This window comes from Phocoena sinus, chromosome 20 (genome assembly GCF_008692025.1).
Source record: "Phocoena sinus isolate mPhoSin1 chromosome 20, mPhoSin1.pri, whole genome shotgun sequence".
Classification (NCBI taxonomy): Eukaryota; Metazoa; Chordata; class Mammalia; order Artiodactyla; family Phocoenidae; genus Phocoena; species Phocoena sinus.
In genome coordinates, this window is record NC_045782.1 from 11,655,094 (window position 1) to 11,677,483 (window position 22,390).

General features: G+C 56.0%; 1 protein-coding gene across 1 annotated transcript; it reads left to right on the forward strand.

Moving 5' to 3' along the window:
• The first annotated feature begins 1,719 nt into the window (after nucleotides 1-1,719).
• On the forward strand, nucleotides 1,720-21,909 carry CAMKK1 (calcium/calmodulin dependent protein kinase kinase 1). Its single transcript, XM_032615565.1, is given in 19 exon segments — nucleotides 1,720-1,785; nucleotides 1,787-2,020; nucleotides 2,022-2,090; nucleotides 2,708-2,709; nucleotides 3,003-3,048; nucleotides 3,819-3,872; nucleotides 4,422-4,473; nucleotides 4,726-4,874; nucleotide 5,195; nucleotides 5,322-5,342; nucleotides 6,157-6,178; nucleotides 7,427-7,518; nucleotides 10,676-10,875; nucleotides 12,727-12,780; nucleotides 13,410-13,483; nucleotides 15,160-15,247; nucleotides 15,468-15,596; nucleotides 17,710-17,813; nucleotides 19,953-21,909. Coding segments are annotated over 19 exon segments (1,521 nt in total). The 5' UTR covers nucleotides 1,720-1,728; the 3' UTR covers nucleotides 20,026-21,909.
• The last annotated feature ends 481 nt before the right edge of the window (nucleotides 21,910-22,390 follow it).

Sequence of the window (22,390 nt, forward strand, 5' to 3'; positions counted from 1 at the left end):
CCATTCCACTTCCTCCAAGGAGGCCTCCATGATGCTCCAGCCCTACTCCCTTCCTCACCTACTTCAGAGAGTCCTCCCCAATGTTCTACTCCTACTTGCCACTCTCACCTCCTCCAGGGAGGCCTCCCTGATGCTCTAGCCTCACCAACCCCCACTCCCCTCACTCCTTTAGGTCCAGTGTCCATGTCTTTTCCTGTTGCCAGTCTAAATTCCCTTCTCCCTTCCTTTCTGCATGCCAACATCAGCTCCACCAGGCTTCTACTCATACAACACACTGTGTGCCAGGCACAGGGGGTCTGGACCACACCCTTACCCACAATCCATATCCAAGTTTTGCTGTGGCCTTAGGAATCTGGGAAGGTCCTGCATCTGTGGTACAGATGGGGAGACTGAGGCTCAGAGTCAGGAAGGAGCTGCCCAGGGCCCACAGCAGGTTGGCCGGCAGGACTGGAACCCAGCCCAGGCTCCTCTGTGGCCAGTGGACTCCAGTGAACCCCGCCTCCTTGACATCTGTCAAAGCAAGGTGATGGGGGAATAAGGGGTGTAACAGAGACCACGTTCTCAAAATTGTTGTGTGGTGACAGCACAAGTTACCACCAGACAGGAAGGGCAGAGGGTCAGGAGTCCATTTACTTCCTTTTCCTGAGAAGATGCTGAGTCTGGTCCAGGAAAGGGGAGGGGCATCGAGTGGGGTGGGGCCAGTGCTCAGCCTGGGGCAGAAATGGAGTCCCAGCCTGAGTATCAGGGTTCAGCCCTGGGTCAGGGTTCAGCCCAGAGCTGTAGTTGAGTGTGAGGTCTGGGGCTGGAGGTTGGAGGTTGGTTCGGGGTTCAAGCTGGAGTTAGTCCTTGGCCTGGAGCCTAGATGGAGGCTCAGACTGCAATAGGGCCAGTGTGGATATAAGGCCAGGCCAGGGGGAGCATCTCAGCCTGAACAGATGTGGGGAACATTTTAGCCACATGAATAAACTGGAAGGAAAAACCAGGAGAAATAAGTGCAGTGAAGTCTCTCTTCACAGTCACCAAAGTAGCAGCCTCCTCCTCTAATGGACCCTGTCCTGGGTTGCCGGCTCTGCTAGGGCAGGGAAGAAAGGAATGGGAGAATTGCCCTGTGGCCCTGGAGGGTCTCCTGGAGGAAGTGAGATGGGTGGGAGAGGCTGGAGACCCAGGGAAGTCTTCCTGGAAGCAGTGAGGGGTGGAGGGGGGGCCTGGATCAGCTTCCAGGCGGCCACAGCAGCAGCATTGGAATGCTCTGTTGTCAGGGGGTGGGGCTGTGAGTCACTGCGCTGTCTGCTGGATGGGGGCCTGAGCTGACCTGGGGCTCTGTTTCTCCCAGTACTGCTGGGCCTCCAGTGTTCCGCCCATGTCTGTCTGTCCTGACTCCAGAATATCAGATTCTCCCTGCTTCCCTGTGAAGCCAGGAAGGCTGATGTGACTGTGCCTGTTTTACAGATGCGGACACTGAGGTCTAGAGGGCTGGTGTGCAGAAGAGCCAGATGAGTTCCTGGAATTCCTTTAGTTAGTAGGGAGACTTGAGTTTGGATGCTGGCAACCCAGGCAGAGGGAACAGGCCAGGTAAAGACATGGAGGTGGGACTCACAGTTTGTGGCTACGATGGAGAAGGGCCTGGAAATCTGACCTCCTTGCTCTGTGGCCGGGATTTGACGGCTTCTCTGCCCTCTCTTCTCAGGTTCCCAATAAGGCTGCACAGAGGACCCGCTGACTGTGGCAATGGAGGGGGGCCCAGCGATCTGCTGCCAGGACCCTCGGGCAGAGTTGGTGGAGCGATGTGGCAGCCATGGATGTGGCCCACTTGGAGGAGACGGATGGCAGCCCAGAGCCCACCAGGAACTGTGTGGACCCTTCACCACGGGCCAGAGCTGCCTCCGTGATCCCCGGCGGTACTTCAAGATGCCCCGCCACCCGGCCCGGCCTCTCGGCTAGGAAGTTCTCCCTGCAGGAGCGGCCAGCGGGGAGCTGCCTGGAGGCCCAGGCTGCGCCTTACGCCACAGGGCCTGCCAGCCAACATCTCCCCACGGACATGGCGCAGGCCCACCATCGAGTCCCACCATGTGGCCATCTCGGACGCAGAGGTTGGTGGGGCAGAGCTAGGGGGTGCCCACGAGCTTTTCAGTAGTCCTCAGTGAAGACCCTTTGCTGTTCCTATCCCTGCCACACAGCTGTCTAGCCTTTGGTTTGCATACCCCCAGAGCTGAGGAGCTCACTACCTCACTACACGGTCTCTTCCCACCCGGGGGAGCTTCATCTGAGCCAGTTGCTGCCTCCTGTAAGTCTCACCATTCCCACCCCCAGTCCAGGCCTAGGAAATAGGTCCCTGCCTTATTCCCCCAAGAAGTCCTCTTAGAGATCTGAAGGTAGTGTGTCCTCCTGTCCCCCAAGTCTTCCCCAGCTTGAGCCTTCCACCTCTAATCCTGCCTCTTAGAGTTTGCGCTGACTCGGGAGCTGCCAGCAGGCTTCCAGCCTCTGGGCTCCGTCCTTGCCACTTGGATCTGAAAGGGAACCCAAGTACTGAGCAATCTACAGGCTTCAGAAGCTGAGCTTTTCACGCCTGAGCCAGGGCTCTGGTCTCCTGTCCCCAAGGCTCTCCTCATCTTTCTTGTCCATGCAGTCTCCTCATTCAGCTGCTTCTGGAAACACTTGCTCATGGGTTTCTCCCATCAGGGTCTCCCAGCCCCCAGCATCCAGGTAGGAATCAGTGCATTTTTCCACCACTTCCTAGGGAGCAAGCATAGGTATGCTTCACCATTCATGTTTTTCAAACATTGTCCAAGTCTTGTCACTTTCGGCTTCACTTTCAGCTTCACTTTTGGCATTGGCACTACCTCACTTGCCTATGTAAACTTTGCAAGGTTGGTGAGACCCAGGGTTCTGGGAGTAAGGGGCCTGGGGCCAGGATGGGGCCCTGGACGTGCTCCTGGAGTGGGAGCAGTGCTGCTTCTGGATCAAGCTTTATCTGATATCCTCTCTCTTTCCCCCTCCAGGACTGGTGTGCAGCTGAACCAGTACAAGCTGCAGAGTGAGATTGGCAAGGTAGGCCCCGGGGGCAGGCCAGGAGCAGTGAGAAACTTGTCTGGGGGATTTGCAGAGGCAGCCTGTCCAGATCCTCTGCCTTGGCAAAATCCCTCTCCCCCTCTGGGAATGTGAGGCTGGGCCAAGAAGGTCCTAGCCTGGAAGTGAGGAAAGTTTTGTCCTCTATAGGAAACACCTGGGGTGGGGGTGGGAGTTGACTCCTGATTCCCGACTCCCCAGAGGTTTTTTTTTTTAATATAAATTTATTTATTTATTTGTTTTTGGCTGTGTTGGGTCTTCGTTGCTGTGGCGCGGGCTCTTCTCTAGTTGCGGTGAGCGGGGGCTGCTCTTCGTCGTGGTGCGCGGGTTTCTCATTGCGGTGGGTTTCTCTTAATGTGGAACACGGGCTCTAGAGCACAGGCTCAGTAGTTGTGGCCACACGGGCTTAGTTGCTCCGTGGCACGTGGGATCTTCCCAGACCAGTGCTCGAACCTGTGTCCCCTGCATTGGCAGGTGGATTCTTAACCACTGCGCCCCCAGGGAAGTCCCCTCCCCAGAGTTTTTGATGGAAGGGCTGGGGAAGGCATACAGCTGTGTTGAGCCCGGCAGGGGGCAGTGACCAGGGCATAGGAACCCTCTCCCTGCCCGCCTGAAATTTATGCCCACTGGTGGCAGGGGTGGAGATGGGAAGCGGGGGCAGGGGGCTGGAGCTGTTCAGGCTCCCCTTCTCCTGGGCTAGTCCTGGGAGAGGCTGTCCTGTCCAGCGGGGGCTGACCTGTGCCTATCTGCAGGGTGCCTACGGCGTGGTGAGGCTGGCCTACAACGAAAGTGAAGACAGGCACTATGTGAGTCTGGGGATAGACTCACTATGTGAGTCTAGGGCCCCTCCAAGCTGGGCCCTAGGAGGCTGGGGGGGTGGGCAGAGGCTGTGCTAAGACAGAGGACAAGGCTGCCTGTGAACGGAGTGAGCTCCCTCTAGTTGCAGCATGCAGGCTCTTTAGTTGTGGAGCGTGGGCTTCATTGCCCCGCGGCATGTGGGATCTTAGTTCTCTGACCAGGGATCGAACCCACGTCCCCTGCATCGGAAGGCAGATTCTTAACCACTGGACCACCAGGGAATTCTCAGGAATGAGCTTCTTGACCCTGGGAATATGCAAGCAGAGGCTGGATGCCTCTAAGGGGAGAGCTCTAGAAAGGCTTGTTGGGGGGAATACGGGTGAGGCCTAGGTTCAGGTATGGCTCCCTCCTAACCCAGCATAACTGCAGCCAGTCCATATCCTCAGTGCCAGTGACAGATGCTCATGTGCCTTTCTGGACCTCAGTCCACATGTAACCAGCCTGTTCTAACCCCTGGTGGCTTCACACAAGTGACATGTCTGCCCCTCCCTCCTCAGGCAATGAAAGTTCTTTCCAAGAAGAAGTTACTGAAGCAGTATGGCTTTCCACGTACGTATCTGTCTGGTCCTGGGCTTGGGAGCTCCTGGCCTGGGGGCAGAGGAGGAGGAGACCTCGGAGGCTAGTTTTTGTTAGGACTGGGGGTAGACAGGGAGAAAGTGAGCAAAGGCCTGGTGGTGGGACTGTGCTTGGGGGGTTGAGGCCAAGGCCATGGTCTTGCAAGATTCTTGCTTGAGGCTGGTCGCAGGGCCGTGGTGAGGCCCAGCCTTCTGCAACTGGCTGGACTCCCCTTCCTGGTCACAGGTCGCCCTCCCCCTAGAGGGTCCCGGGCTGCCCAGGCAGGACCAGCCAAGCAGCTGCTGCCCCTGGAGCGGGTGTACCAGGAGATCGCCATCCTGAAGAAGCTGGACCACGTGAATGTGGTCAAGCTGATCGAGGTAGGCGGTGAGCCAGTGAGGCCTGTGGAGTAGCCTCTGGTGCAGGGGGGACTTGGCACGGACCCAGCGATCCCGCTGAAGGAAATATGCCAAGGGCAGGGCCAGAATTGGGCGTGGGGACTGCCGGGAGGCTTCTGGGGTCAGCTCAGGCTGGTCTGGGATGTTCTTCAAGTTCTCATGGAGGGGGACGAGCTGCCCCAGAGGCAAGAAGTGAGCCCCCATCATGGCACGAGGGGAAGAGAGGGCTGGGTGCCATGTGGTGAACACAGGTCGGGGCCAGTGATTCTGAGGCCTCATCTGCCTGGTGCCTGCAGAGTTCCTGCTGCATCGTCCAGGGTGGCTGTGGAGCCACTAGGGGTCCTAGGGCTGGTGAGGACGAGACAGCCTGGGATGCCCACCCCATAACTCCCCAAGACTCACCCTCATGTGTGCTCCCTCTCACCAGGTCCTGGATGACCACAGCTGAGGACAATCTCTATTTGGGTGAGTGACCCAGCTCATCCCCAAGCAGCTTACCCCGGTGGGTCTGAGTGCTCCCCGGAGACACACTTGACGTCTAGATGGGCTGTGTGCAACGCACTGACCTCCTGGGGGCAGGGAGGAAACACATGTTCTCAAGGCCCAGATTTCTCTTGCCCAGCCCTGCTGAGCCAGGGCTCAGAATATCCAGTTAGATTCAAACAAATATTCCCAAACCCCCACTCCACTGATCGGAGGAGATTAGTAACTCTGTGCCTCAGTTTCCTCCACCTGTAAAATGGGATAATAATGGTATCTACCTCATAGTGTTGATGTTAAGAGAGGAAACGAGTTATTATATACAAGACCCATTCGCTATATTATTAGTAATAGTATGCTTTTTTTCATTACTTAAGTCCTTGGTGCCTGAATCAGGGCTGGGCTTAGCAGCTCTCAGGGAATGGCCAGAAGGAACACTGGCTTAGGGAATCAGAGGCCAAGTCTTTAGCCTCCACTCCCTCTCCTACCTGCCTATCTGCTAGGACCTGTAGGAAATTTCCTGCCCCTTCTCTGAGGTTCAGTTTCCCCCCCCATAAAAGGGGGTCTATGTTGATTGGTCACTCACTCAGCAACTGAGAATCTAGTGAGGCAGGTCCATAGTCGACCCACGCTCATTTACTTCCTCTGATACCTGGACCCCTGTCCTATCCCTCCCTCAAGTATGCCTGGATGCCTGCCCCCTCTCCCACCCTCCAGAATAGGGAGGAACCTTGGCATCGGCTGTTTTTTCAGCCTGGCTGCACCTTACCTACTCTTCTTTTCTTCTCTTTTCTTTCAGTGTTTGACCTCCTGAGAAAGGGGTGAGTTCCCCATCCCGATCAGGCAGGTCAAGTCTTCCTTTCCTTCCCTGTATCCCTAGTCCTGGGGTCAGCTACTCTAGCAAAAAAAAGAGGTCCAACCTCTGTCCTTAGGGAGCTGTGGTCTGGGTTGGGGAGTGGGGGCAGAACGAGAGACCAAGAGGATGATTCTTTGAAGGCCGGTGGGGTCAGTGAGACTGGAATAGCGACGGAGGCCTCAGGAAGAGGGGGTGGGTTTTGAGCCAGGCCTTGAAGAACTGGAAAGAAGATTTTGATGGAGAAGAGAGAGAAGAAAGGAATATTTCTCCAGCAAAAGTATAGATATGGAACTCAACTCTCATCTGTATTCAAATCACAAAGAGTTCTTTCAGTTTTACAAGTTTATGAGTTGGGTGGCTGGGATGCCATTCACTCCCATTTACAAGAAGGGAAGCTGAGGTTCAGAGAAGGTAAGTGGCTTGCCCAAAGTCACACAGCAAGTCACTGATGAAATCTAGGGTTGTAACTCATGTTCGCCTTGTCTGACCTTCTCAGGGTATGTGAAGAACAGCAGACATGCAGTAAAGGGCACGGGGCTGGGTGGACTGGGGGCCCTAACTGCCAAGGCCTGAATACAGGCTGTGACTTGTCTCTCTGCCTGGGAGGCTACCTAAAGACCAATTTGGGGAAGGGGCAGGGAGTGGATGTCCTTTTAAGACTCAGGGGCTTTCAGCATTTTTGACCTCCATTCAAAGTAAGAAAATACAAGTTTACATTGCCATCCATATCTGTAATTGAAACCAAAGTTTTATAAAACAGTGTATTACATGTGATATACTCTGATATTTCTACTTCATTAGGAAAAAAAAAAAAAAAGCAGTAGGCATCCACTAAATTGATTCATGACCTTCTTGGTCCTGGACCTACAGTTTGAAAACACTGCCCTAAATGGCATCTTCAACAACTGTTTGATTATAGATAATTAAAGTACTTAGAAGAAGGAATACCAAGCCAATCAGAAATTAAGATAAAGCTAATTGAAATTGTAGTGATTGAATAGGGATATTTGCGTCTATGCGTGTTTTTCAAATTTTCATTGTATGGAGAAGAAGCTGCTCTCTGGGGTTTTTAGGGACCCGTTCGAGCATAGAGGGGCTCCCAAAAGGTCCTGAGGGGTCTGTACGGCCCAGAATCCCTGTTCCCCCTCCACCTGACATCTGCCTTTACTATCCTGATCCGGCGAAACATCCCTCCTCCCCGCCCTCCCCATAGGCCGGTCATGGAAGTGCCCTGTGACAAGCCCTTCCCCGAGGGAGCAAGCTCGTCTTCTACCTGAGGGACATCATTCCTGGGTCGTGAGTACTGTGAGTAAGGGGCTGCCTGCCCCACTGAGGCTGGAGACCGGGGGGAGTGGAGGGGACACAAGAGGAGACGGAGCCCAGGCCTGAGCAGACTCTGAAGCAGTTCCTGTCAGTCAGTGCTGATCTACCAATCATCTTTAGTTGGGTTGGGGGGAAATGGGCATGTGGGCGGGGCCGAAACCTTCCTGAACAGGTTAGGGTGGCGGCAGACTTCACTGGGCATGCGCCAGGTCCTTCTCGGCGCCTGGTCGTCACCGCGTCGGCCAGCGCCTCGGACGTTCAGCGTGGTATCTCACCTCTGCTGAGTTCTTAGCCACGCTTAGCCGCTCCACTGGGCCTCAAGAGCTGTGGGAAGGGATTTATGTCCAGCGGCTCGAGGAGGAGTCTGTCCTGGTGTGGGGCCAGTGGGTGGTAGCAGAGTCCGTTGCCGTGAGTGGGCCCCTAAGGTGATGAGAGCTCAGAAGGGAGAATGTTCGTTTAGCCTCTATCTGTGGAATTCATTTATTCGTTTCATTTATCCATTACGAGTACCTACTAAGTGTCAGCTGGGGGCGTGTAGATGCCAAGACCCGGAAAGTTAATCTCAAGGATCTCGCAGCCTAGTGGGAGGGACGGGAACCTAAGCAGTGGCCTGCCAAGGCGGGGAGGCACAGGGGCTGTCAGAGCACTAAGGGACCAGGGGTGGCTTCCTGGAGGAGGCCCACTTACGAGTAGGGTCCTGAAAGATGAGTAGGAGTTCGTTGGCTAGTTTGAGGCATGGTGGAGGGAGTACACCAGGCGGAGAGAACTGCCTGACCAGCGGCACGGAGGGGAGTACTATTTGAGACTGGGGAGAAGTTCAGTTTGGTTACGTCCAACCCGGGAGCCAGGGATAGGGAAAGAGGATGCTGTAAACACTGTCCAGGCTGCACCGCGAGGGCTGGGAATGCCTCCACAGAGGACTTTCATGGAGGACAAGAGGCTACCAGCTGGTCAGGGAGGAGGCTTGGTTCTACAGCCCAACTGACAGATGGTGAGGCCTGGATTAGGGGCAGCGGCAGCGGGGAGCAAATGTGAACGATGTGAGGTGGGCAGCAGTGGGTGACTAACTGGCCATGGGGAGAAGAGGGCCCGCAGGCACCTAGGGTTCTGGCCTGGTTTTGGGGAGTGGGGCACAGCCCATCCCTCTGAAATCTCAGCTTGGTTTATCAGAAGAATATTCTCTCCCTAGGGGAACAGGTGAGGACCAGCTGAGGTTTGACCTGCAGTGAATGTCTTTATCTCATCTGAGCCACTCCAGTGCCTTCATTTTAATGATGTCTTTGTACCTATGGGGAAACAGGCACAGAGAGGGAAGGGCTTTGCAGAAAGTCCCTAACAAAGGCCTAGAGGTGTGAGAAGGGGGCACTTCACCCTGGTGTGGTCGGCAGCAGACACGACCCCGTACCAGCTTGGCTTCCACCCACTTCTTGTCCCGGACCTGTTGTCTCCCATCCTCTCTCCTTGCAAAAAAACCCCCCCAAAAACCCAGAAAAAACAAGCTAATCCCATCTGGCTCTTGGGTAAAGCCTCATCAAGACCCAGCTAACCATGATGAAGGGCTTTCTGGAGTGAACTGGTCAGCAGCAGGGACTGGACAGGCAGACAGATGGTGGCACCCGGTGCTGAAGACCCGCCTTGTGATTCTGGCCCCCAGAAGGGAGAGCTGAGGCTGCCCGGGGAAGGCCCTGTGGTCGGGGAGGCTCAGGCCTGATTCTTACAGACGGGGCAAGTGCAGCCATGCAGGTAGGAGAAGCAGTCGCGTCTGGAATATATCTCAGAGGTCCCGTCCATAGAACTTGCTGATGAATTGGGTGTGGGGTCTGAAGGAGAGAGGAGCTGAGGTTTTTGGCCTGAGCAGCTGATAATATGGACATTAACTAAATGGGAAAGACTAGAAGAGGAGCAGAGCTTTTCTGTTCTGTTTGTTTGGTGGTGCCGTGTGTGTGTGTGTGTGTGTGTGTGTGTGTGTGTGTGTGTGTGTGTGTGTGTTTAGACGGGGCGGGGGTTGCAGACAAGAGAAATCAAGTTCTCAATTAAATATGTGATTGACAAATACTGAAGTATATGTTGAGGTGTCTGTGGGATATCCTTGTGGATAAAGAGCTGGGAGTTCAAGGGCGATGCCAGAGTTTGAGATAAGAATCTGAGCCCACTTTCCATGGTCAAATACACAGCCTCCTGAGCGTCTGTGTTCTGATGGATGTGTGTCAAATGCTTTGTGTGTACCTGGCACATAGGAGGCAATCGCTATAGGGCCATGGGTCCTGTTGTTATTCTTATTAATATATGATGTTCACTCCCTCTGCCCCCAGCCTTCCTCTCCTTCTCCTTCCCCCTCCCCTTCCCTCCTTCCCATTCCATTCCCTCCTCTCCAACACCCTGGGGTCTGTTGGTCCAGGGGAACGTATTTGTTGAGCAGGGAGCCTGTAAGTGGATGGCTGTGGGATCAGTCAGTGCCTTTTCTCTGCTGGGACATTGCTGGTCATCTCGGCCTGAGCTGCCCATCTCTTCCCGGCAGTGCTGGACCCAGGAAGCAGGGTGGGCGCTCAGCCTACTAGAGAGGGCCGACCCTTACCCCGGCCACGTTCATCCCGGCAGTCCCAAGGCCTGGAGTGCCCTCCCTCTCCAAAACCTCATCAGCCCAGAGTCCCTAGGGCTGAGGTGATACCTCTGCAGGATACCCCACAATCCCACCCTCAGTCCGAGGAACAGGGACAGCTGTGACAGGCTGGGTGTGGGGGATGGAACTGGGGAAAGATTTTGATGGGCTTCAAGCCTGTAGACAACACTCACATGGGAGGGCCAGGGATGGCCTACGGAGGACCCCTTCCCCCAGTTTCCTCTACGTCCACCCTCAGTGGCAGATGCCTTGATTGCCATGGAGAGAGCACTGGTCTTGGGGTCCAGAGATTCCTAAGAGTCCAGTCCCGGCTCTGTTACTAACAGTCTAGGTTAGTGCCTTCACTGCATAGCTGAGCAGGGGGCCCTAGGTCCTCGAGAGATGAATGTGTGCAGGGGACAGGAAGTCCCAGCTCCTTCTCTCCTGGAGTTTGAGGCAGCCTCCACGGCCAGGCAAGAGCAGGTGCGGGGTCTGGGCAGCAGGGCCCCAGGCCAGCGCTCGAGCTGCCTCTCTCTGCAGTGCACTACCAGAAGATCATCCACAGGGACATCAAGCCATCCAACCTGCTCCTGGGGGACGACGGGCACGTGAAGATTGCCGACTTTGGCGTCAGCAACCAGTTTGAGGGGAACGACGCTCGGCTGTCCAGCACGGCCGGGACCCCAGCGTTCATGGCCCCCGAGGCCATTTCTGAGTCCGGCCAGAGCTTCAGTGGGAAGGTGGCTTCCAGGACCCGGGCTGGGTTGGGGTTCAGGTGGAGGGGTGGGGGTACGTGCCACGGGGTCCCATTTCCAACCTGAGGGTGCCAGGGTCCTCATGTCTCAGGAGGGACTGAACATGGTCCCCTCCGTCATGTTTGCCTCCTTCTGGAGTCCGACAAACTCGCCGAACTTGGGCCTCCTCTTGTCCTCGAGCAAAACGGCCCCAAGTCTTCCCTGCAGACACTTCCCGCCAGTTGCTCTGTGCTGAGTTCTGGGCTGGGCTGTGGAACACACGGAGGCTGGACGGCCCAGCTCCCTGCCCTTCTGGTCATGGTGCAAGGGCAGGAGAGCTCGTGTCTGGGGGGACATCAGAGCTTCCCCTGACTTCTTGGATATGGCAGCCTTTGAACTAGGCCTTGAATAATGGGGAGAATTTGAGCAGGAGGTGGGGCCCAGAGAACATACAAGGGAACTGAGGGGCACAGCGGGTCTTAGAGTTTAAAGGATCGGGAAGTCCTAAGGGTCTGGGCTTTGTCCTAAGTGACAGAGGCAGTGGCAAAGGTTTCTGAGCAGGGACTGTGGTTCTGTGTGTCCCCGGGCACATCCTGCTCTACCCTGTGAGGTACTGGCTGCCCCACTGTGGTTCTGCCATGGAGGAAATGGTCGAGAGGCACTTGGACACGTGTGTGAGTGTGGAGCTCGGGAGACGGCTGTAGATAGAGATTATTTTTTTAACTTTTAATTTTGATATCATTCCAAATTTACAGAAAAATTGCAAGAATAATACAAAAAACTCCCCTATATCTTTTATTCAGATTCACCAATTATTGACATTTTGTCCCATTTACCTTTTCACTGTCTCTCCGTCTATTTATAGAAGTTGGAGACATTATGCCCCTTTATCACTAAATACTTCTGGAGGTATTTTCTGAGAACAAGGACATTCTCTTACATAACCTCAGTACAGTTATCAAAGTTAGGACATTTATCATTGATAAAAGACTGTTATCTAATCGACCTTGTTCAGATTTCATCAGTTGTCCCCATACTGTCCTTTAATGCCTTTTCTTTTTCTGGTCCGGGATCTGATTCAGGGTCAGTCACTGCATTCACTTGTCACATCTCTTTGGGGTCCTTTAATCTGGAAAAGTGGCTTGACCTTGACATTTTTGAAGAGAACAGGCCTGTTATTTTGTAGAATGATGTCAGTTTGCATTTGTCTGGTGTTCCCTGATCGGATTCAGATGAGGCATCTGTGGCAGGAATACGTAGGCAGAGATTTGAGAATCATTCACATAAGAGAGAAAGTGGATACCAGGAGAGGAGGTGGGGTTCCAGAGGAGGAACTTGTAGAGAGAGGGCACATTCAAGGGTGCAGGGAAGCCCCAAGGGGCTGTGGAGGTAGCTGAGGGCCAGGGGCTGTTCTGGTGTCAGAAAGAAGGTGGATGGTGGCTTTTCCAGTGGATCATCAGGAAGAGGGATGACTTCTCGAAGCCTGAGCTGGTTTAGCGAGTACAAGTTCAACATATACTGTCGTTTCTGGGGTGCGTCTGTGTCGTGCGTACAGCAAATGCGACCCTGTAGATGAAGGGGATTTTGTACCTGTTGAGTTGGAAACATGTCTGGTTTGGGCCCATTCCAAGGAGACTTGGAAACCCTTGACAGCAAGGGCCCTGGTCTGGCTGTCCCTGTGTCCGCAGTGCTCAGCACAGGGTCCAGCATGGAACAGGAGCCTGGGAGTGTTTGTTGAGTGAATACATGACTGAGGAAGGAGGTTCCCCACTTGCCCTCTCCCATGGCCCACTGAAGCTGGGTGACCAAGGGGTGTCAGTTCCTTTTGGGGGACTGATATGAGCTGTTTCTTTCTAGGCCTTGGACGTGTGGGCCACAGGGATCACGCTGTACTGCTTTGTCTACGGGAAGGTGAGTGCTGGGTGGGCTGGCAGAGGTGGGGCAGCCCTGGCACCATGGGCTGGGCACCATGGGTCAGGATGCATGACAGTTGCAGGCCCTGCCTTTGTGTCCTTAAGTAAAGTGACTTTTGAAAGAGCCTACCCAGCTCAGAGAAGATGGAAGGAAAAGGGACTTTTCTGTTCTCCTCTTGTCCCCTTGGGGGGATGGATTCATGTGCAGGAGTCCTGGGACAGCAGACATCCCAAGGGAGGTGTAGATGGTGCCATTCATTCACTCACATATTCACTCATTCATTCATTCAACAAATTGTCCTTGACCTCTGCTCTGGGTCAGGCCGGACACCCAACCTTGACGTGCCGAGATCCCCGTCCGCACGCGCTCCCACTCCAGGGACCGTGCTGAGGCACAGGCGGGAATCTCAGGGAACATGTTCCCAGACTTCAGGCCCTGGCAGTGTAGGCCTTGCTGCGAGTGGCTGTCATGCACTCATTCGTTCAGTCCACATTTGTTGAGCATCTCCTGTGGGCTAGGACCTGCACAAGTTAGACGAGGTTCCCCCCCAGCTCACGAGGAGCCCGGAGCTGCCCCCAGCGAGCTGAGGTGCTGGGCGCCTCAACCTTTGTCTCTCCCCGCCTCAGTGCCCATTCATCGATGATTTCATCCTGGCCCTGCACCGCAAGATCAAGAATGAGGCCATCGTGTTCCCGGAGGAGTGAGTTGTCCACCACGGGCCCCGCCCACCCCCAGGGAGGCGTGTCTGGGTTTTAGCAGAGCGTTTGTCCTTTCCGGGCCCCACCCCAGCCTGCAGATCTGGAGGTTGGGGTGCTGCTCCCTGGGAGCAAATGGAGGGACGTGTGAGCGGGGTCTCAGACATCTGGGTTGGATCTCATTGAACAGATGGGAACTCTGAGGCTGGGAGTGGGGCAGGGATGACCCCAGGTCACACATTCATCCTGCTTCTTCACTGAAGGCCTCCAGGAGGTCAGTGGCATCAACCCCATGCAGACCCTGCACCCGCGGGGAACCTCTACCTTCTCCACACGGGGTGGGGGGGGGGGCTTCACGATACCGGTGCACTCCCCCGTTTCACAGATGGAAAAGTGGAGGCTCAGTGGGTCTGGGATTTGAAGCTACTCCCTCCGCCTTGCCCCTTCCTTTGTGACTGAGGTCTCTGAGCCCAGAAGGACTGTTTGGAGAGGACTCCCCACCCATGCACGGTTCTCCCGATTATGCTGCCAGCTACCGTGGCAGCCAGCCTGAGTCCCCTAGCGCCGCACTTTTCAGGGCCCTTTTACCATCTGCGCAGAGTGCCCAGGTCAGAAACCAACCTGGGAGTTGTCCTCGGGGTCCCTGCCCCTCGCACCCACTTCCTGTACGACCCCAAGCCGTGCTCAGTCCACCTCTTACATCTCTCGGTTCCATTGCCGATGGCACCCCCTGCCTAGTTCAGGCCTCTGCCTTGTCCAGCTACTGCAGTCAGGCCAGAGTGACCCTGATGAAGCGCAACAGATCTCACCACACCGCCTGCTGAAAGTTTTTCCAAGGCTTCCCAAAGCCCACAGGAAGAGGCACGCCCTGGCCCGGGCATTCAAGGACCCCTGGGTCCCCCCACCTATTCACCTGCTGCCGGCTCCCTGCTCCCTGCCGCCATCCCCACGGCAGGGGCTTCCTCCCCTTTCCCGTGACTGCCTGTCTTCCAGCCTTTCCCCCACCACCCCCGCGGTATATCCTTCTCCCCAGCCCAGGAGTTTGAAAAGGGATTAAGTATCTAGGACAGCAGAGGGAGCCAAGGTCATAGCCCTGAGAGTAGGTTCCTTCTCCCAAGAATTTAAGTAGCAACAAAGCCTGAAGTTTAAGCAGAGACAGTCGAAGCTGATGCGGGGCTGAGTCCTGCTCTCCTGCCCCTGAGTCTTACCCCTACCCTCCCTTTTCTGGGTGGTGGTGAGCCTCGGTTTCCTCCTCTGTCAAATGGGTATCTTCCCTGACCGCCTCCCAGGCGGAGGAGAAGATAAGATGGTGAGTGGGGGCGAAGGCCTCTTGGGGGTCCCATAAAGCGCCTCTTCTCGCATTATCCTTGCCACCTCTGCCTCCCAGGGGGTGTCCAGCACCCATGGGACCCTGTTTGTGTCTGTGACCTCTGCCCCCTGAGGGAGACTGCTTTACTTCGTACTCAGGGGAGAAGGATATCCATACGCTTGTTCTGGAGCTCTCTCCTTCCACCCTGGTGCCTTTGGGGGTGTCCCTCCTGCTCTCTGAGAAGGGGGGTCGGCGGTGTCTCTGCCCTGGTGTGCACTGATCAGGGAAGCCTGGAGCAGGGTGGGATGCAGAGGTGGGAAGCAAAGGACCATCAGCTGTCTCTCCCTCGTCTCCTTCCTTCCCCTTCTTTAGGCCAAAGGTCAGCGAAGAGCTCAAGGACTTAATCCTGAAGATGCTAGACAAGAACCCTGAAACAAGAATTGGGGTGCCAGACATCAAGGTTGGGGAACCAGAGGTGCTGGGCTGGGCTGGGCCACAGAAAAAAGGCCTCAGTTTCCCCTTCTGGGGAGCCTTACACCGGGGACATCTGTGTATTGGGTTGGGGTTTGGGGTTTTTGGGCTTTGGAGCCTCAAGGCGACTGCTGGTGGGATGCCTGGGTCCCTCGCTCGCCGATGTCTGTCGCCTGTGGCCCTGACCCTCCCTGCACTCTGCTCTGCAGTCGCATCCCTGGGTGACCAAGAATGGGGAGGAGCCCCTTCCCTCGGAGGAGGAGCACTGCACTGTGGTAGAGGTGACGGAGGAGGAGGTGAAGAACTCAGTCAGGCTCATCCCCAGCTGGACCACAGTGGTAAGAGGATGGGGGAGGGGTGGGGGGGGGAGGCAGAGACTCCTGGGAGGGCCTGGGGGTTGGGCGTGGCTGCTGCCTGAGACTAGCTCTGTGCTGGGCCCTGTGGGGGGCAGAGGGCTTCCTGGTTGGCCAGCCCCGATGCTGGGCCCCTGAGGCCACTGTTCCGCTAGAGGCCCACAGGAACAAGGTTACATTATTCAGCCTCGTGGTGGGGAGACCAGGAGGTGTGGTGAGGAGAGCGAATGGTTTAAATATACTGCCCTCAAAAAAATAAAATAAAATAAATAAAATAAATATACTGCCCTCACTGAGTGTCCACATTCACCACGACCGGAGAAGCATTTCCTTCCTTCCTTCCTCCCTCCTTCCCTCCCTCCCTTTCTTCCTTCCTAAGATTTATTGAACTTCTGCTATTTTCCAGGCACTGGACTAGGTGCCAAGGACGTGAGAGGGAAAAGGCCTAGCGTGCCTTTGATTTGGAGACGTGGTCCCGGGGCCCCCGCGTGTCAGGCAGACACCACCCGTGTGTTCCCTCCGCTTTCCTCTCATGTTTCAGCTTCTCGCATCCTCCTCTGGACAGCTTCCACGTTAACAGTTGGGAGTTATTAACGTAGCCCCTGATGGCCATCTGTTTTTTTTTGTGGGGGGACGCTGAGAGCCATGGCTTGCCCTGCGCTGAGGTTTCACAGTGAATCAGGGTGAGCACAAGGCCGGGAGAGCGAGCTGGGGCCTGTGCCTGGCATGGGGTCTGGCCTGTGCACTTCATGCCTCCCTACTGGGTCCAGTAGGGCCAGCGGGCTAGAGTCCTATGCTCTACAGAGCTCCAGGGCTGTATGGGGTCTCTGGAATTGTCAGCTCCCGCAGGGTCCCTACTGCCACTTCCCTGGTCTTAACCGCCATACTCTCTTTTCTAAACCACTGGAATCGCCTCCCAGGTTGTCCCCCTGCCCTTCCTCCACCCTGGCCCCCACTACAGTTAACACTCAACTCAGGAGCCAGGGTGGTCCAGGGACCTGGTCATGTCCCTTCTCAGCTCAGACCCTGCTCACTCAGTCTCCCGTATTGCTCAGGTAAGAGCCACGCACCTGACTGCCTGCCAGACCCTGCATGGCCTGCCTGCCCCCCTTTCCCCTGCCCACCTCCTCTCCTCCCTCCGTTCACTCCGACCACATGACACGGAAGCTGCCGCCCCAGTGCCTTTGAACATCCCTTCCCTCCGCCTGGGGTCCTCTGGCCCAGACGTCCACAGGGCCGCTTCCTCATCCCTCCAGGTCTTCACTCCACAGTCACCTTCTCAGTGAGAAGTGAGTGAACCTTCCCGGCCCCTTATTGAAAATTCCAACCTCCTCTTTGTCATACCTTATCCCCCTTCCTTGTTTTATTTTTTCCTCCTGAGCCCTTACCACTAACTAACATATATTCTACTGATCTGTCTTATTGATTGCCTGTCCCCGCAACTAGAATATAAACTCTATGAGGGCAAGAATTTTTGTCTCGTTATGGTCCCTGTGCCTCGAATAGTGTCTGGCATATGTAGGCGCTCAATAAATACTTTCTGTTGGAAGGAAGAAGGAAGGAGGGAAGAAGTAAAGGCGCCCCTGATGCTATGCTGGTGTGCGAGAATTTGTGTGCGTGTGGGCAGGAGGATGGAGCTGTCCTTGTAGCGGGAGGAGGGACAGTCAGAGAGCTAGGACACAGCAGCCTGTCCCCTCCTGGCATCCCCCCAGGCCACTGCGCAGCTCCTCTCTGGCCCCTGGGACAGCCTCTTCTTGACTCCATCCTTCCTGTGTAGCCAGAAGGCATTTCCTATTTGCACTCCCCATGCCCTCGGCCTCGCATTCCAGACCCTTCCTGGTCTGCTCCTGGCCTCTGTGCCCGCCACGCACCAGATGCACCGGGCTCCTCGCCGTTCCCAGAATTCACCCTCAACCAGCTCCCCTCCGTGCTCTTGCCATTTCTTCTGCTTGGGATGCGCTTCCTTGCTCTGCCCAAGGAAAGGGAGCTTCAGCAGGGCCCACCCAGCGGCCTCCCCATCCGGGAGTCAGGGTGGAGGCTGCCAGTGCCTCTGGGAACCCGGGGGCCTGTGTTCCTCACGCTGGTGTGTCTTCCCCAGATCCTGGTTAAGTCCATGCTGAGAAAGCGTTCCTTTGGGAACCCGTTTGAGCCCCAGGCGCGGAGGGAAGAGCGCTCCATGTCTGCCCCGGGAAGCTTATTGTCGTAAGTACTGGTGGGCTGAGGCCTGCAGGGTGCTCCCTGCGGTGGGGTGAGGGCTGGGGCCCCTCCCCTCACTCTCAGCATCGCCAGGCTGTGCAGGCTGAGCCCGGAGCCTGGGGACTCGGCCAGGCCTCAGAGCAGGGCCCTCCCTGTCTGCACCTCTGTTCTCAGCCCACGGCAGCCTAGTCGAGGTTTGCAGGCAGACCTCTTTGTAGAAGGTTGGTTTGTGTGTGGAGGGAGGGACACTTCTGCTGACTCTTCCTGGTCCGGGGGTGGGGTGGGTCAGCTGCCTTCCTGAGTGGCCTGTGCTATACATCCGGTCATTGCCGAGGCCGTGCACCCAGTCAGCACTTCGTAAATGCTTGTTCAGCGAGTAAGGACAGGCAGACTGGTGACGACGATGCTGGGCCAGGGAAGAGGAACCCCCAGTGCTGCCGGCTCCCGCCTCAGAGCCCGGCAGGTACATTCGCCACCTCCTGGGGGAGGGCAGAAAAGCAGTTCCCCAGACCTCCGTGAGCCTTGCCCTCAGCGTTTCCACATCCTACCACTGAAATAAAAGTTTGGGATGCTGACAAGGCCTGCTGGAGTTTGCGCACAGACCTGCAGAGAGAAAACAGTAAGGGGGTCCTGGACCAGAATGTGGTCCTGGGACTTGGGTCGCCTTCCTCTAGCCTGCGAAGGGAGCTGCGGGACAGAGGGGCTGTGCCAGCCAGCCCGCTCTGCGGAGGAGATGTGCTCCCCTGGGAGGTGAGCGGCGGCTGCCGTCCAGGTACGTCGGCCTCTGGGGAAGGAGCAGTTTCACTTGTGCTGTCCGGGGGCCCAGATGTGGGTTTCGTCTGTGTGAGACCACCCTCTTCAGACGTACGGGGTCCCATCATAGTGGACAAGCTGGTGTCTGCTCCCTGCCAGAGGTTGCTTGCACCCAGGGAGGTCCACGTACCAACCTCTTGCCCTCTTCTTGACAGACTCCCTGGCCTAAGTGGGGTGAGCTCTGGGGCCTGGGAGAGGCCTCGACTGTCCAAAGCTTACTTCCTGTTCCCTGTCTCTTCTGTGAGGTGGCCAGTCCTAGGGAAGGGGTTCCCTGGGCTCTTTTAGATCTGCAGGCTGCGATGCTGGAATTGGGCATAGTGTAGGGGACCACATATTCTGCGTCCAAATGGAGCCACTCTTGAGAGCGAAAGAGGAAGCTATTACTAACTATGCCGGGGACAACAGGCAGAACTAGGACCATGAGGTGCAAACCCGGACGTCTGGTCTCCAGCTCAGTGTCTGTGACTAGGCGCCCCCTAGTGGTAGTTCGGGGCAGTCACAGGCCAGGGACGCATCTACGCAGGGCACAGGGCTGGGCATGAAGAGTACACCTGAACAAGGCAATCGTTGTCCTTTCATGGACATGTTAATGGGGAGACAGGTCAGTTCCTTCATCTGGACTGTGAAGGGATTGGGCTTAACACTTCCCAGCTATAACATTCTATAGTTCTGTGACTCAAGTTTAATTTTGAAAAGCAGGTTTTACCTCGTCAGAGTCCCAACATTTGTCCTTGATTGTCTCTGTTTTTTATGCTTTGGGATAATTGTTGAAACTCTACAGTAGATTTAAATGAGATTGATCCTTTTTAAAGGTATCAAAATCCACTCATTGATCATGTTTTAAAAAAAAGGTCTTAGGGGAAAAAAGCAGATACAGGAATCTACTGAATATGTGACAGAATCCTGAGACCGATAGGTAGAATCTGTCCTGTGAACAAAGGAAAGAAAATGCAAAACCAAAGCCCTTCGACCCAGGACCATGGGGGCTGATCTAGGCCAACCTAGAAGGCCTGTGACCCGGCTGGTCCTTGAGGGTGCAGGGAAGTCAGCTCAGGAAGGTCAGATCTGGAGAGGCTCCGGAAGCCTGGCTGGGAAATCTAGATTTGGTCTCCAGGCAGTAGGGAGCCACGGAGGGTTGTGGGCTGAGACTAGGGGTGAGGAAACCAGCAAGGGACCACAATGCAGGAGAGTGAGACTGAGATGAGCTTAGAAAGGAGGCGAGGGGGGATTTGAGAGATGTGGATATAAATGCCTATGAGTGTGTGTGAGGGTCCTCGTGCATGCAATGTTCTGACCCCTGAGGTCCCTCTGCCTCTGGTGTCCCCTGAACAGGAAGGATGGGTGTGGTGAAGGAGGCAAAAGCCCGGAGCTCCCCGGCGTCCAGGAAGATGAGGCTGCGTCCTGAGCCCCTGCATGCGCCCAGGGCCGCCCGGCAGCACGCTCGTCCCGCGGCTCCAAAGGCCCCCTGCCCTCATGCCAACAGCCGCCCCTGCGGGCAGGGGGCTGGGGACTGTGGCCCCTCCCCCGGCCCTCCTCCCCTGTCGTGCTGCATGAGCTCCACAAGTGCGTGTCCAGGGACAGGGTCGGAATGTGTGTCACCTGGGGTTTGGGGGAGGGGAGGGCTCCCACAAAGCCTTTTGTTTCGTCCTGGCTCTCCCTGGCGGGACCCATTCTTTGGGGAAGCTGGGTGCCCACGGTGCCTTAGAAACCTTACCGGCTGGTTGGCAAGGCAGGAGGCAGGAAACCAAGATGACAGGTGGAAGCCTCGTTTTGCTACCACTGCAGAGGCCGGGTGGGCGTGGCTCAGCCGCCACCTGCACAAGGAGGGGTGTACCCTGCCCTCCTCAGAGGGGCGCTGCCAGAGCTCTTGTCTACTGAGAACACTGACGTGGAGGCTCTGGGCCCTTGATGGGTATTCCTGGGCCTCACTGGGGCGGGGGCCAGTATTGGAGAATCCAGGTTCCTCTTTCGTTATCTTTTTTTTGGTAACTTGATGGGGGAGGTAGGTGCAAAGCTCTGCCTGGGGACACGTGTCGAGCTTTCCTCCAGCTTTGGGTGTTTCCCAGCATACCCACCAGCACTTGGCAGCCAAGTGGATTGGACTGGCCTTCCCGGATTGTGTTTCACACTCTGGAGGATGGGCTGAGTGAGGCTTTGAGCAGAGGCCCGAACCAGGAACACCACCCTTCCCTGCCCACCTCCCTCCCTCCCCCCGTGGCTCCCCAGAGCCCTGGCTGCCAGAGGTACCAGGGCTGACATCGACCGAGGGCCCTGGACCCACAGGGCTGTGACCTTGCAGATGCTGAAGTAACTGAAATCCAGCCTGCGATCCAGCACCGGCCTCCCCATCTGGTCCTGGAAACTGCCCTCGCGTTCCAATGATGAAGGACCAAGTGCCCAGGTTGGAGGCCTCGCTAGAGCTGGAACCCTGGTGGGGTGTGCACGCTGGCAGGTGGCCACGGAGAGGTGGGCCTTCTGTCGCTGGCTCACCCCAGAACAGTTGTCATCCCACCTGCTCAGAGCTGGAGCCGACTTCTCTCTGGGATCAGTGCCTGGCTTGCTGGCTTGGCCTTGACTGACCAAATGCTGGAGAGACTGACCCCCAAAGGAAAATAAAGCAGGACTCAAATACCTGCCCTGAAGGCATGGGCCAGACAAGGGATTTCAGTCACCCTCACGGGGCTCCTGTTGCAGGAGAACTCTGTTCGGAAGGGAAGGGGGTGGGGCTGGAGGAAGGCTGCATCCCGCGTGTGTCTGTGCCTGTGGGTGTACATCGCCTCTCCATGCACGCACGCCCGTGCGTGCCCATCTGCTGCACACAGCATGTCTCGCACCAGCACGTGCATCTGTAATAGAGTGTCTATGTTTATTTAAGGCTCTGAGCAGAACGCGGCCAGTTGTCGCCGGGTCCACATTTCTCCCTGCTCCTCTGCACTAAGGCATTGTGACCCAGGGCTTAAACAATAATTCGGTACTGTTCTTAAGAACACTTTTTAGAGTTCATGGGGGGCCATTCACGGATCAGCAGATTTTCCCTGCGCATCTCTGTGCTGGGGCCTTGGAGGGTAAGGGTTTCAGGGACGCGCTCCCCCCTCGCAGAGCTCAAAGGTGGGCCCGGCTTCATCGCCCATGCTCACCCCATCACTGAGGGTTTGGATTGGCATCATTGTTTCTGAATGTAGCACAAGGGATGGCCAGACTCCATAAGAGTGTTTTAAAAATTAACTTCCTAGGAAGTGAGTTAAAAATAATAAAAGCCCTTTCCTGAGTTAAAACAAAACAACCCCCCAAAGCTTGGTATATGTACCTTTTCTGCATCTGGGTGTGGCTTTGCTAGCTTTTCTGCAGGGGTCTGAGTAGGGCAATAGTGGAGGAGCTCTGGGGGTGGGGGAGGGAGGGAGGGAGGGTTGATTTGGAGGGGGAGGGGCTACAGTCCAGGATGTGGCTCAGTCTCCTGGGTAGGTCCTGTGGCCCCTCCTTGGGAAGAACAGGGTGTTTGGGAGCCAGTGGGTGGCCCATCAGGGCATCCTGCCTGTTTTGCAGGGGCCCAGGGAGGCCAAGGTCTGGTCCTTGGGAGCCACTCCTACTCCTCATGGGGCAGAAGTCCCAAGTGAAGCCTCACAGGAGTCCCTGTGATACAGGCCAGTGTCCTCCCAGTGCCCCCTTAGCCTTGGGCACTGGTACTAACTGTTTGGACCCGGCAGCTCCCTGCTCATAGGAGGCCTCTCCATGGCCATGATGAGAAAAGTCATCTTTGAAGTCAGATAGCC